The sequence below is a fragment of the Dendrobates tinctorius genome, unplaced genomic scaffold, assembly GCF_039654945.1.
Source record: "Dendrobates tinctorius isolate UK_male_01 unplaced genomic scaffold, ASM3965494v1 ptg000258l, whole genome shotgun sequence".
In the NCBI taxonomy this organism is placed as follows: Eukaryota; Metazoa; Chordata; class Amphibia; order Anura; family Dendrobatidae; genus Dendrobates; species Dendrobates tinctorius.
This window is the reverse complement of record NW_027361925.1, coordinates 3,380,505-3,395,034: the sequence shown is the minus strand read 5'-3', so window position 1 is coordinate 3,395,034 and position 14,530 is coordinate 3,380,505. Positions and strand designations below refer to the sequence as shown.

The 14,530-nt window shown below is 45.1% G+C and overlaps 1 protein-coding gene across 3 annotated transcripts in view; it reads right to left on the bottom strand.

Annotated features, from left to right (window-relative positions):
- LOC141069323 (uncharacterized) overlaps positions 1–14,530 on the bottom strand; it is a 135,702-nt gene that overhangs the window by 49,306 nt on the left and 71,866 nt on the right. For all 3 annotated transcript variants that reach the window (XM_073558784.1, XM_073558783.1, XM_073558785.1), the window contains exon 5: positions 8,075–8,175. In XM_073558784.1, the coding sequence (XP_073414885.1) occupies positions 8,075–8,175 (101 nt within the window). The remainder of the gene's footprint in view (positions 1–8,074; positions 8,176–14,530) is intronic.

The following is a 14,530-nucleotide window of genomic DNA, read 5'->3' as shown; positions in this document are numbered from 1 at the left end:
CGCTCTCATCTCCCTCTCTTTTTAGAGCACACGGTGACATCGTGCACATTCTCATCTCCCTCTCCTTTTAGAGCACACGGTGGCATCGTGCACATTCTCATCTCCCTCTTCTTTTAGAGCAAACGGTGACCTCAGGTACATTCTCATCTCCCTCTCCTTTTAGAGCACACGGTGACATCGTGCACATTCTCATCTCTCTCTCCTTTTAGAGCACACGGTGACATCGTGCACATTCTCATCTCCCTCTCCTTTTAGAGCACACAGTGACATCGTGCACGCTCTCATCTCCCTCTCTTTTTAGAGCACACGGTGACATCGTGCACATTCTCATCTCCCTCTCCTTTTAGAGCACACGGTGGCATCGTGCACATTCTCATCTCCCTCTTCTTTTAGAGCAAACGGTGACCTCAGGTACATTCTCATCTCCCTCTCCTTTTAGAGCACACGGTGACATCGTGCACATTCTCATCTCTCTCTCCTTTTCGAGCACACGGTGACATCGTGCACATTCTCATCTCCCTCTCCTTTTAGAGCACACAGTGACATCGTGCATACTCTCATCTCCCTCTCCTTTTAGAGCACACGGTGACATCATGCACATTTTCATCTCCCTCTCCTTTTAGAGCACACGGTGACATCGGGCACATTCTCATCTCCCTCTCCTTTTAGAGCACACGGTGACATCGGGCACATTCTCATCTCCCTCTCCTTTTAGAGCACACGGTGACATCGTGCACATTCTCATCTCCCTCTCCATTTAGAGCACACAGTGACATCGGGCACATTCTCATCTCCCTCTCCTTTTAGAGCACACGGTGACATCGGGCACATTCTTATCCCCCTCTCCTTTTAGAGCACACGGTGACATCGGGCACATTCTCATCTCCTTCTCCTTTTAGAGCACACGGTGACATCGTGCACATTCTCATCTCCTTCTCCTTTTAGAGCACACGGTGACATCAGGCACATTCTCATCTCCCTCTCCTTTTAGAGCACACGGTGACATTGTGCACTTTCTCATCTTCCTCTCCTTTTAGCATCGGCCGCTGCTACATTGTAATAGTGAATGCGGCAAGTAGCCGCTATACACAGAAGTGGTGAATAAAAATTCAGCCCCTGCACACTGGCACTGTGTATGCAGGTGCTCAGCCGCTCCATTCTCCGTAAGTGCAGGGATGGGGAGTTATAATAAGGAGAGGGAGGAGTATTGGAACTGATGTAGTGGAAAGGTGAGTAGAGCGCTTGGCCACACCAAGGGTTTGCCGCAGCCCCCTCACTTACACACAGGGTTAGAAACAACTTTCAGACTTAAATATTTTTGTTACTTTTTTTTCTTTCTTTATTTTTAAAGCGATCCTGTCATACCCAAAACTGAAATGTACCTATTTAAATCTTCACATAGGGGATTTAGCCCCTAAAAAAATTATACTAGTAATGTAGATAGTAGTAATTGCATTTTATTAAAAAAAGGTGTAAAACATATGTAAATGAGAGAACTTCGGTGCACTGTTCCACCCTTTCTATTCCACTACGCCTCCCCTCCCATCATGGTCATTGGCAGCACAAGTTTCTGTACGCTGCCTGATCCAACTCCCCAGCCCGACATAAATAGACACTGGAGCGGTCGATCACCTGCATAGACAGCATCAATGTGTGCAAGGGCAGAGCTCTCATCCCACTCCCCTGTGTATAGTGGCCGTTCACTGCACACAGGATCATAAAGAACTGGAAGCTGTCGATGACATGAGGGATGAGAATGTGCACAATGTTAGTGTATGCAGTGCACGCTAATCTTCCTCTTCTGTATAGCACCTGTAGGCTCCTGTGTGATCCTGTGTCTAGTGGCCGCTCACTGCACACAGGATCATAAAGCACTGGAAGCCGTCGATGACATGAGGGGTGAGAATGTGCACAATGTTAGTGTGTGCAGTGCACGCTTATCTTCCTCTTCTGTATAGCACCTGTAGGCTCCTGTGTGATCCTGTGTCTAGTGGCCGCTCACTGCACACAGGATCATAAAGCACCGGAAGCCGTCGATGACATGAGGGATGAGAATGGGCACAATGTTAGTGTGTGCAGTGCACGCTAATCTTCCTCTTCTGTATAGCATCTGTAGACTCATGTGTGATCCTGTGTATAGTGGCCGTTCACTGCACACAGGATCATAAAGCAGTGGAAGCCGTCAATGACATGAGGGATGAGAATGTGTACAATGTTAGTGTGTGCAGTGCACGCTAATCTTCCTCTTCTGTATAGCACCTGTAGGCTCCTGTGTGATCCTGTGTCTAGTGGCCGCTCACTGCACACAGGATCATAAAGCACTGGAAGCCGTCGATGACATGAGGGATGAGAATGTGTACAATGCTAGTGTGTGCAGTGCACGCTAATCTTCCTCTTCTGTATAGCAGCTGTAGACTCTTGTGTGATCCTGTGTATAGTGGCCGCTCACTGCACACAGGATCATAAAGCAGTGGAAGCCGTCGATGACATGAGGGATGAGAATGTGTACAATGTTAGTGTGTGCGGTGCATGCTAATCTTCCCCTTCTATATAGCATCTGTAGACTCCTGTGTGATCCTGTGTATAGTGGCCGCTCACTGCACACAGGATCATAAGGCACTGGAAGCCGTCGATGACATGAATGATGAGAATGTGCACAATGTTAGTCTGTGCAGTGCACGCTAATCTTCATCTTCTGTATAGCATCTGTAGACTCCTGTGTCTAGTGGCCGCTCACTGCACACAGGATCATAAAGCAGTGGAAGCCGTCGAGGACATGAGGGATGAGAATGTGCACAATGTTAGTGTGTGCAGTGCACGCTAATCTTCCTCTTCTATATAGCAGCTGTAGACTCCTGACTCCTGTGCGATTCTGTGTATAGTGGCCGCTCACTGCACACAGGATCATAAAGAAGTGGAAGCTGTCGATGACATGAGGGATGAGAAGGTGTACAATGTTAGTGTGTGCAGTGCACGCTAATCTTCCCCTTCTATATAGCATCTGTAGACTCCTGTGTGATCCTGTGTATAGTGGCCGCTCACTGCACACAGGATCATAAAGCAGTGGAAGCCGTCGATGACATGAGGGATGAGAAGGTGTACAATGTTAGTGTGTGCAGTGCACGCTAATCTTCCCCTTCTATATAGCATCTGTAGACTCCTGTGTGATCCTGTGTATAGTGGCCGCTCACTGCACTCAGGATCATAAGGCAGTGGAAGCCGTCGATGACATGAGGGATGAGAATGTGCACAATGTTAGTGTGTTCAGTGCACGTTAATCTTCCTCTTCTGTATAGCACCTGTAGGCTCCTGTGTGATCCTGTGAATAGTGGCCGCTCACTACACACAGGATCATAAGGCAGTGGAAGCCGTCGATGACATGAGGGATGAGAATGGGCACAATGTTAGTGTGTGCATTGCACACCAATCTTCCCCTTCTATATAGCATCTGTAGACTCCTGTGTGATCCTGTGTATAGTGGCCGCTCACTGCACACAGGATCATAAAGCAGTGGAAGCCGTCGATGACATGAGGGATGAGAAGGTGTACAATGTTAGTGTGTGCAGTGCACGCTAATCTTCCCCTTCTATATAGCATCTGTAGACTCCTGTGTGATCCTGTGTATAGTGGCCGCTCACTGCACTCAGGATCATAAGGCAGTGGAAGCCGTCGATGACATGAGGGATGAGAATGTGCACAATGTTAGTGTGTTCAGTGCACGTTAATCTTCCTCTTCTGTATAGCACCTGTAGGCTCCTGTGTGATCCTGTGAATAGTGGCCGCTCACTACACACAGGATCATAAGGCAGTGGCAACCGTCGATGACATGAGGGATGAGAATGGGCACAATGTTAGTGTGTGCATTGCACACTAATCTTCCCCTTCTATATAGCATCTGTAGACTCCTGTGTGATCCTCTGTATAGTGGCTGCTCACTGCACACAGGATCATAATGCAGTAGAAGCCGTCGATGACATGAGGGATAAGAATGGGCACAATGTTACTGTGTGCAGTGCACGCTAATCTTCCCCTTCTATATAGCATCTGTAGACTCCTGTGTGATCCTGTGTATAGTGGCCGCTCACTGCGCACAGGATCATAAGGCAGTGGAAGCCGTCGATGACATGAGGGATGAGAGTGTGCACAATGTTAGTGTGTGCAGTGCACTCTAATCTTCCTCTTCTGTATAGCACCTGTAGGCTCCTGTGTGATCCTGTGTCTAGTGGCCGCTCACTGCACACAGGATCATAAAGCACTGGAAGCCGTCGATGACATGAGGGATGAGAATGTGTACAATGCTAGTGTGTGCAGTGCACGCTAATCTTCCTCTTCTGTATAGCAGCTGTAGACTCTTGTGTGATCCTGTGTATAGTGGCCGCTCACTGCACACAGGATCATAAAGCAGTGGAAGCCGTCGATGACATGAGGGATGAGAATGTGTACAATGTTAGTGTGTGCGGTGCATGCTAATCTTCCCCTTCTATATAGCATCTGTAGACTCCTGTGTGATCCTGTGTATAGTGGCCGCTCACTGCACACAGGATCATAAGGCACTGGAAGCCGTCGATGACATGAATGATGAGAATGTGCACAATGTTAGTCTGTGCAGTGCACGCTAATCTTCATCTTCTGTATAGCATCTGTAGACTCCTGTGTCTAGTGGCCGCTCACTGCACACAGGATCATAAAGCAGTGGAAGCCGTCGAGGACATGAGGGATGAGAATGTGCACAATGTTAGTGTGTGCAGTGCACGCTAATCTTCCTCTTCTATATAGCAGCTGTAGACTCCTGACTCCTGTGCGATTCTGTGTATAGTGGCCGCTCACTGCACACAGGATCATAAAGAAGTGGAAGCTGTCGATGACATGAGGGATGAGAAGGTGTACAATGTTAGTGTGTGCAGTGCACGCTAATCTTCCCCTTCTATATAGCATCTGTAGACTCCTGTGTGATCCTGTGTATAGTGGCCGCTCACTGCACACAGGATCATAAAGCAGTGGAAGCCGTCGATGACATGAGGGATGAGAAGGTGTACAATGTTAGTGTGTGCAGTGCACGCTAATCTTCCCCTTCTATATAGCATCTGTAGACTCCTGTGTGATCCTGTGTATAGTGGCCGCTCACTGCACTCAGGATCATAAGGCAGTGGAAGCCGTCGATGACATGAGGGATGAGAATGTGCACAATGTTAGTGTGTTCAGTGCACGTTAATCTTCCTCTTCTGTATAGCACCTGTAGGCTCCTGTGTGATCCTGTGAATAGTGGCCGCTCACTACACACAGGATCATAAGGCAGTGGAAGCCGTCGATGACATGAGGGATGAGAATGGGCACAATGTTAGTGTGTGCATTGCACACCAATCTTCCCCTTCTATATAGCATCTGTAGACTCCTGTGTGATCCTGTGTATAGTGGCCGCTCACTGCACACAGGATCATAAAGCAGTGGAAGCCGTCGATGACATGAGGGATGAGAAGGTGTACAATGTTAGTGTGTGCAGTGCACGCTAATCTTCCCCTTCTATATAGCATCTGTAGACTCCTGTGTGATCCTGTGTATAGTGGCCGCTCACTGCACTCAGGATCATAAGGCAGTGGAAGCCGTCGATGACATGAGGGATGAGAATGTGCACAATGTTAGTGTGTTCAGTGCACGTTAATCTTCCTCTTCTGTATAGCACCTGTAGGCTCCTGTGTGATCCTGTGAATAGTGGCCGCTCACTACACACAGGATCATAAGGCAGTGGCAACCGTCGATGACATGAGGGATGAGAATGGGCACAATGTTAGTGTGTGCATTGCACACTAATCTTCCCCTTCTATATAGCATCTGTAGACTCCTGTGTGATCCTCTGTATAGTGGCTGCTCACTGCACACAGGATCATAATGCAGTAGAAGCCGTCGATGACATGAGGGATAAGAATGGGCACAATGTTACTGTGTGCAGTGCACGCTAATCTTCCCCTTCTATATAGCATCTGTAGACTCCTGTGTGATCCTGTGTATAGTGGCCGCTCACTGCGCACAGGATCATAAGGCAGTGGAAGCCGTCGATGACATGAGGGATGAGAGTGTGCACAATGTTAGTGTGTGCAGTGCACTCTAATCTTCCTCTTCTGTATAGCACCTGTAGGCTCCTGTGTGATCCTGTGTCTAGTGGCCGCTCACTGCACACAGGATCATAAAGCACTGGAAGCCGTCGAGGACATGAGGGATGAGAATGTGTACAATGCTAGTGTGTGCAGTGCACGCTAATCTTCCTCTTCTGTATAGCAGCTGTAGACTCTTGTGTGATCCTGTGTATAGTGGCCGCTCACTGCACACAGGATCATAAAGCAGTGGAAGCCGTCGATGACATGAGGGATGAGAATGTGTACAACGCTAGTGTGTGCAGTGCACGCTAATCTTCCCTCCTATATAGCATCTGTAGACTCCTGTGTGATCCTGTGTATAGTGGCCGCTCACTGCACACAGGATCATAAGGCACTGGAAGCCGTCGATGACATGAGGGATGAGAATGTGCACAATGTTATTGTGTGCAGTGCACGCTAATCTTCCTCTTCTGTATAGTATCTGTAGACTCCTGTGTATAGAGGCCGCTCACTGCACACAGGATCATAAAGCACTGGAAGCCGTCGATGACATGAATGATGAGAATGTGCACAATGTTAGTCTGTGCAGTGCACGCTAATCTTCATCTTCTGTATAGCATCTGGAGACTCCTGTGTGATCCTGTGTCTAGTGGCCGCTCACTGCACACAGGATCATAAAGCAGTGGAAGCCGTCGAGGACATGAGGGATGAGAATGTGCACAATGTTAGTGTGTGCAGTGCACGCTAATCTTCCTCTTCTATATAGCAGCTGTAGACTCCTGACTCCTGTGCGATTCTGTGTATAGTGGCCGCTCACTGCACTCAGGATCATAAGGCAGTGGAAGCCGTCGATGACATGAGGGATGAGAATGTGCACAATGTTAGTGTGTTCAGTGCACGCTAATCTTCCTCTTCTGTATAGCACCTGTAGGCTCCTGTGTGATCCTGTGAATAGTGGCCGCTCACTACACACAGGATCATAAGGCAGTGGAAGCCGTCGATGACATGAGGGATGACAGTGTGCACAATGTTAGTGTGTGCAGTGCACGCTAATCTTCCCCTTCTATATAGCAGCTGTAGACTCCTGTGTGATCCTGTGTATAGTGGCCGCTCACTGCACACAGGATCATAAGGCAGTGGAAGCCGTCGATGACATGAGGGATGAGAATGGGCACAATGTTAGTGTGTGCAGTGCACGCTAATCTTCCCCTTCTGTATAGCAGCTGTAGACTCCTGTGTGATCCTGTGTATAGTGGCTGCTCACTGCAAACAGGATCAAAAAGCAGTGGAAGCTGTCGATGACATAAGGGATGAGAATGGGCACAATGTTAGTGTGTGCAGTGCATGATAATCTTCCTCTTCTATATAGCGCTTGTAGACTCCTGTGTGATCCTGTGCGCAGCGAGCGGAGCTCTTGACCATGCCTAGGGAGCACCTAAGCACCTTCATTTACATATGTAATAAAACTGTGGCGTGACAGACTCCCGTTAAAATTAGTTCACACACTTTGCTTCCATAAAGTCATAAAATACTGTTGAAAGCACTTGAACATTAAAATACTTTTTTGCTTAAAATACTTTTCTGAGACCAAGCAGCTTTTGCTCCCTCCCAGCACTTACATGATCACTTGTAAAGGGAAGCTCTGTCAGCGCTTCGTACACTGTATGCACTGTGCTTGTTCAGTATTAAGCAGACGTGGTAATAAACCATTTCTGCCTTCTCTATGGGGAGTTCAGCTGTGTCTGACAGATGGCTCCCCACTCCTGCAGTGGCTTAATCCCCATGCAGCTGGTGACTCTACAACGTCCTTGTAGACTCATGCGGACCAGCCTGCTTTTTAAAGATGTTGGGAGATCTGAAAGCAGTTATGAGGTCCCATCTCAAGAGATGAGCCATTTTTTAACCTTCGCACTATTGTCTCATTTACACATGCCAGTCAAAACATGTTTTATCTTGCTTTACAAAACAAAATCTTCATGTACCATTGTCTCAAAGGAATCCATTCTGTGTCCATCTGGGACATCAGCAATGTCGTCTGCTGCATCCACTGGTGTTTTATGCATATGACTGACCTTTGATTTACCTGAATAGGAAAAGGGAAAGAGACGGTTTACAAGTATTACAGAGACGATAACATGATGGACCAGGTCTCTAGAAATGCCTGATACATCCATACCAGTCACCACCGTTCATCGGGGTGCCATTATTGAGGGTGGCGGACCTTTAACTAAAACAAATGTCACTACTGCAGGCTGATTTTGAAGGACTCGCTTTGCTGACTATTGGTGATACAGTTCCTCTTTGGAGACCAACCTTTTCATAAGCAGCTCTCTGGTGTCAGCAAGTCTGGTATTTGGAGTCCTGTTGCTGTGCTATATGTGGTGTGGAGTTAAGCAGCGGTGTGCTTGGGTTAAGTGTTGTGTTTTTGTTGCCTTGTCCCTTTAGTGTCCGTCACTTCCCCCTGTGTGCTCTGCAGAGGTGAGGCTAGAACTCCTTGCAGGCCAGTGCACTGGCAAGGGCCGATCTAGGTGATAAATAGGGGCGAGGTATCCTGGCATCGGCAGAGGGAGGGACATGCATAGGGTGTTGGGTGAGAACAGGCACAGGCTCAGGGTGAAGCTCAGGAGGTGACCATCCCTGATTCCCTATTGTCAGGGCTTTCCTCTCCCCTATTCCATTGGTGTTGTGTTGTTGTGCCATTTGGTGACCGACCAACTAGTGGGTCGTGTCACACTGGGCAGTCAGTCCGTGACACTGACCTGCGGTGAGTGTTTCAAATCCACAACATGTCAATTTCTCTTGAGGGTTCGCTAAGTTTTATGTGCGGATTTTCGCATAGACTAGCATTAGGTGAACAAAATCTGCACAAAAAACCCTACAAGTGTTTTTAGTGCATTTCCACTGCAGGAACACCAAGCCAATTTTTACTATTCTGACCACTGTCACTTTATGAAGTTATATCTCTGGAACGCTTCCATGGATCCCACTGATTCTGAGTTTTTTCGTGACATATTGTCATATTGTACTTTATGCTAGTGGTAAAATTTCTTCGATATAACTTGCATTTATGAAAAAAAAAGGAAATTTAGCAACAATTTTGAAAATGTTGCAATTTTCAAACGTTTAATTTTTGTACCCTTAATCAGAGTCATATCGCACAAAATCTATATGTGTGTGAATGTATGTATGTGTGTGTGTATCACCAACCAATCACGAAGCATCTTTCATTTCACCAGAGCTGTTTAAAAGAAGCTGAGCTGTGATTGGTTGCTATGAGCAATAGTAGTAGTCCGATGGCTCTGGCTGACGGGATGATGTGGGATATTAGGGGTAGTAGTCCAGTGGCTCTGGCTGACGGGATGATGTGGGATATTATAGTAAATGTGGCTATGCAGAGTGGGCGGGGCTATACACTCAGCTTTATATATATAAATATATATATCTAATATATAAAGCTCAAAGTGTGTATGTATGTGTGTATGTATGTGTGTGTGTATATGTGTATGTCCGGGATTGGCATCCGCACCGTCGCAGCTACAGCCACAAAATTTGGCACAGTCACACGTCTGGACACCGAGAGCGTCCTAGGCTATGTTGTGAGGCAAAATTTAAACCCTGCGCGTTCCAATTCACCAAACAATTTTTCCCCTATCTACATACTGGGGAAAAAGTGTGTGCACGTCAAGCCCCGCCCCTCATTATGTAATAATGCCCCTATTTGCATACTGGGGAAGCAGTGTGCGCGTATCAAGCCCCGCCCCTCATTATGATGTCATAATGGTTGCCATGGCGACGCTGATGTCATCATAGGTTACAAGCCCTGCCACCGCTCATTATGATGTCATAATGGTTGACTATGGGATGGAGGATGTGTGATGGGTATATGGGCACTGGACTATGGAATGGAGGATATGTATGACGGGTATATGGGCACCGGACTATGGGATGGCGGATATGTATATGGGCACGGGACTATGGGATGGAGGATGTGTGATGGGTATAAGGGCATTGGACTATGGGATGGAGGATATGTATGACTGGTATATGGGCACGGGACTATGAGATGGCGGATATGTATGATGGGTATATGGGCACGGGACTATGGGATGGAGGATATGTATGATGGGTATATGGGCATGGGACTATGAGATGAAGGATGTATGATGGGTATATGGGCACTCAACTATGGGATCGCGAATATGTATGATGGGTATATGGGCATGGGACTATGGGATGGAGAATATGTATGATGGGTATATGGGCATGGGACTATGGGATGGAGGATGTGTGATGGATATATGGGCATGGGACTATGGGATGGAGGATGTGTGATGGGTATATGGGCACGGGCCTATGGGATGGTGGATATGTATGATGGGTATATGGGCACGGGACTATGGGATGGAGGATAATTATAATTTGTTATAACTAACCACTGTTAGTTACTATGCCCGGGCAGCGCCGGGCTCTTCAGCTAGTATATATATATATATATATATATATATATATATATATATAATCATTATAATTTGTTATAACTAACAGTAGTTAGTTACTATGCCCGGGCAGCGCCGGGCTCTTCAGCTAGTAGTTAATAAATAATATTTCCCACATGTCTATTTTACATCAGCACAATTCTGGAAACATAATTTTTTTAGGATGTTATAAGGGTTAAATTTGACCAGTGAGTTCTCATTTTTCCAACAAAATTTAAAAAATCATATTTTTTAGGGACCACCTCACATTTGAAGTGACATCATTCTAAAAACTGCACCCCTCAAGGTGCGCAAAACCACATTTTAGAAGTTTATTAACCCTTCAGCTGTTTCACGAGAAATAAAGCAATGTGGAAGGAAAAAATGAACATTTCACTTTTTTCACAAAAAAATTATTTTGGAACCAAACTTTTTTATTTTCACAAGGGTTTCAGGAGAAAATGGACCACAAAATTTGTTGCGGCAATTACTCCTGAGTACGCTGATACCCCGTATGTGGGGGAAAGCCACTGTTTAGCCCCATGGCAGGACTCAGAAGGGAGGAAGCATCGTTTGACTTTTCGAAGGCAAAATTGGCTGGAATCATGTTCCTAAACAGTGGAAACCCCCCAATCCTAACCCCAACACACCCCTAACCCTAATCCCTAACCATAACCCTAACCACAACTTTAAACACAACACAACCTTAACCCCAACACCACAACTCTAACCCCAACCCTAACCCTAGCCCAAACCCATCCCAACCCTAACCTTAGCTCTAACCCTAGTCCCAACCCTAACCCTAGCTATAACCCCAACTATAACCCCAACCATAACCCTAAAGGAAAAAATACATTTTTTATTTTATTATTTTTTATGTAACTAAGGGGGTGATAAAGGGGGGTTTGATTTACAGTTGTGGCCAAAAGTATTGACACCCCTGCAATTTTGTCAGATAATACTCAGTTTCTTCCTGAAAATGATTGCAAACACAAATTCTTTGTTATTATTATCTTCATTTAATTTGTCTTAAATGAAAAAACACAAAAAGAATTGTCCTAAAGCCAAATTGGATATAATTCCACACCAAACATAAAAAAGAGGGTGGACAAAAGTATTGGCACTGTTCGAAAAATCATGTGATGCTTCTCTAATTTGTACAAAACTTACCTGTGGCACCTAACAGGTGTTGGCAATAACTAAATCACACTTGCAGCCAGTTGACATGGATTAAAGTTGACTCAACCTCTGTCCTGTGTCCTTGTGTGTACCACATTGAGCATGGAGAAAAGAAAGAACACCAAAGAACTGTCTGAGGACTTGAGAAACCAAATTGTGAGGAAGCATGAGCAATCTCAAGGCTACAAGTCCATCTCCAAAGACCTGAATGTTCCTGTGTCTACCGTGCGCAGTGTCATCAAGAAGTTTAAAGCCCATGGCACTGTGGCTAACCTCCCTAGATGTGGCCGTAAAAGAAAAATTGACAAGAGATTTCAATGCAAGATTGTGCGGATGTTGGATAAAGAACCTCGACTAACATCCAAACAAGTTCAAGCTGCCCTGCAGTCCGAGGGTACAACAGTGTCAACCCTTACTATCCGTCGGCGTCTGAATGAAAAGGGACTGTATGGTAGGAGACCCAGGAAGACCCTACTTCTTACCTCGAGACATAAAAAAGCCAGGCTGGAGTTTGCCAAAACTTACTTGAAAAAGCCTAAAACATTTTGGAAGAATGTTCTCTGGTCAGATGAGACAAAAGTAGAGCTTTTTGGGCAAGGCATCAACATAGAGTTTACAGGAGTACAAAAAGAGGCATTCGAAGACAAAAACACGGTCCCTACAGTCAAACATGGCGGAGGTTCCCTGATGTTTTGGGGTTGCTTTGCTGCCTCTGGCACTGGACTGCTTGACCGTGTGCATGGCATTATGAAGTCTGAAGGCTACCAACATATTTTGAAGCATAATATAGGGCCCAGTGTGAGAAAGCTGGGTCTCCCTCAGAGGTCATGGGTCTTCCAGCAGGACAATGACCCAAACACACTTCAAAAAGCACTAGAAAATGGTTTGAGAGAAAGCACTGGAGACTTCTAAGATTGCCAGCAATGAGTCCAGACCTGAATCCCATAGAACACCTGTGGAGAGATCTAAAATTGGCAGTTTGGAGAAGGCACCCTTCTAATATCAGGGACCTGGAGCAGTTTGCCAAAGAAGAATGGTCTAAAATTCCAGCAGAGCATTGCAAGAAACTCATTGATGGTTACTGGAAGCAGTTGTTAGCAGTTATTTTGGCTAAAGGTTGTGCAACCAAGTTATTAGGCTGAGGGTGTCTGACCCATTTTTGGAGTTTTGTGTGAAATGATCAATGTTTTGCTTTTTGCTTCATTCTCTTTTGTGTTTTTTCATTTAAGACAAATTAAATGAAGATAATAATACCAAAGAATTTGTGATTGCAATCATTTTCAGGAAGAAACTATTATCTGACAAAATTGCAGGGGTGTCAATACTTTTGGCCACAACTGTACAGCTTTTTTTTATTTTGATCACTGTGATAGACCCTATCACAATGATCAAAATGAACCAATAGGAAAAATCTTGTATTGTTGCCGAGCGCCCATCTGTTTTTCCTTTGCACTGCGCATGTGCCCGTCATTTTTTTCCCGGAAGACACTGAAAGCCGAGGGACACAGCCAGAGGGAACAGGGGACATCACAGGTACCGGGGGGAGGGGGGATTCGGCTCAAGGTACCCCATTTCTCTCTCCTCTGATGTGCTACATCATATCAGAGAAGAGAGAAATAAATAGGAGACCGGACTTTTTTTTTTTGCGGTCGAGGTTATTCCGTGAATAATGGTGTTTGCAATACTGGGGTCGGTAAAAACCGACCCAAATTAGTAGCCGAAACCCCAGAGATATTCCGACGCTGGGGGGCGCTATAGCCTTATTTCTCAGCGCCGTTAAAAAGTGGCACTGAGGAATAAGTACCCTTAATTGCCGCCATTAAAAGCCGTATCGGCAGTCGATAAGGTATGACACAACAAAAAAGATGCAGTGTCAAAAACAAGCTAACAACACGTGTAATAAAAAATGCAATAAAAACACACAAGTAACCCAATTTAAATAACAGGTTTAGAAATTCTGCAGTGTCAAAAACTCACCAAAATCTCATTGTGGGAATGTAGCCTTACACATTGAAAACACTTTTTTAGGAAAAATTACTTGTTTTTATATTGAGCGCCATAATGTTTTTATTTCTTTGCTGACTCGATTGTATGATGATTTGTTTATTTGATGATTTTTTTATTTAGATTTTTTTGGGTGGTGGAATGCAAAAAAAACAGAAATTTTAGTAGTTTTTAAAATTTTATTTTAACACTATTTACTGTGAAAGGTAAATATTGCTTGAGCTGTAAACCTCAGGTTGTTATTGAAGCGACGATACCAATTAGATTTATTTTTAATTTATCATAATTTAAAAAAAAGAATATTTTGATGTAAAATAGAGCCTTTTGTGGATTTAGGTTTTTATCTTAGGCTAAGTGCACACGTACTTTTTTGTCCTGCGGATTTTTCCGCGCAGATTTTAAGAAATCCGCAGGTCAAATGACCTGCATTTTTCCTGCGGATTTCTTCCTGTTTTTTTGCGGTTTTCTTGCAGTTTTCCACTGCGGTTTTCCCCCTGCGGATTTGGAGAATGGAGCAGGTGGAAAACCGCACAAAAAAAGTGACATGCTGCTTTTTTTGTACCGCACAAAAACCGCGCAGAAAAAAACGCAGCGTCTGCACAACGTTTTTTTTTACATTGATTTACATGCTACTGTAAATCACACTGCGGATCTGCAGCGTTTCTGCGCGGAAAAATCCGCTGCGGATCCGCAGGAAATATGCATCGTGTGCATATACACTTTTAAATACAATATTTGTTTTCCATTTACACTTTTAAATACAATATTTGTTTTCCATTT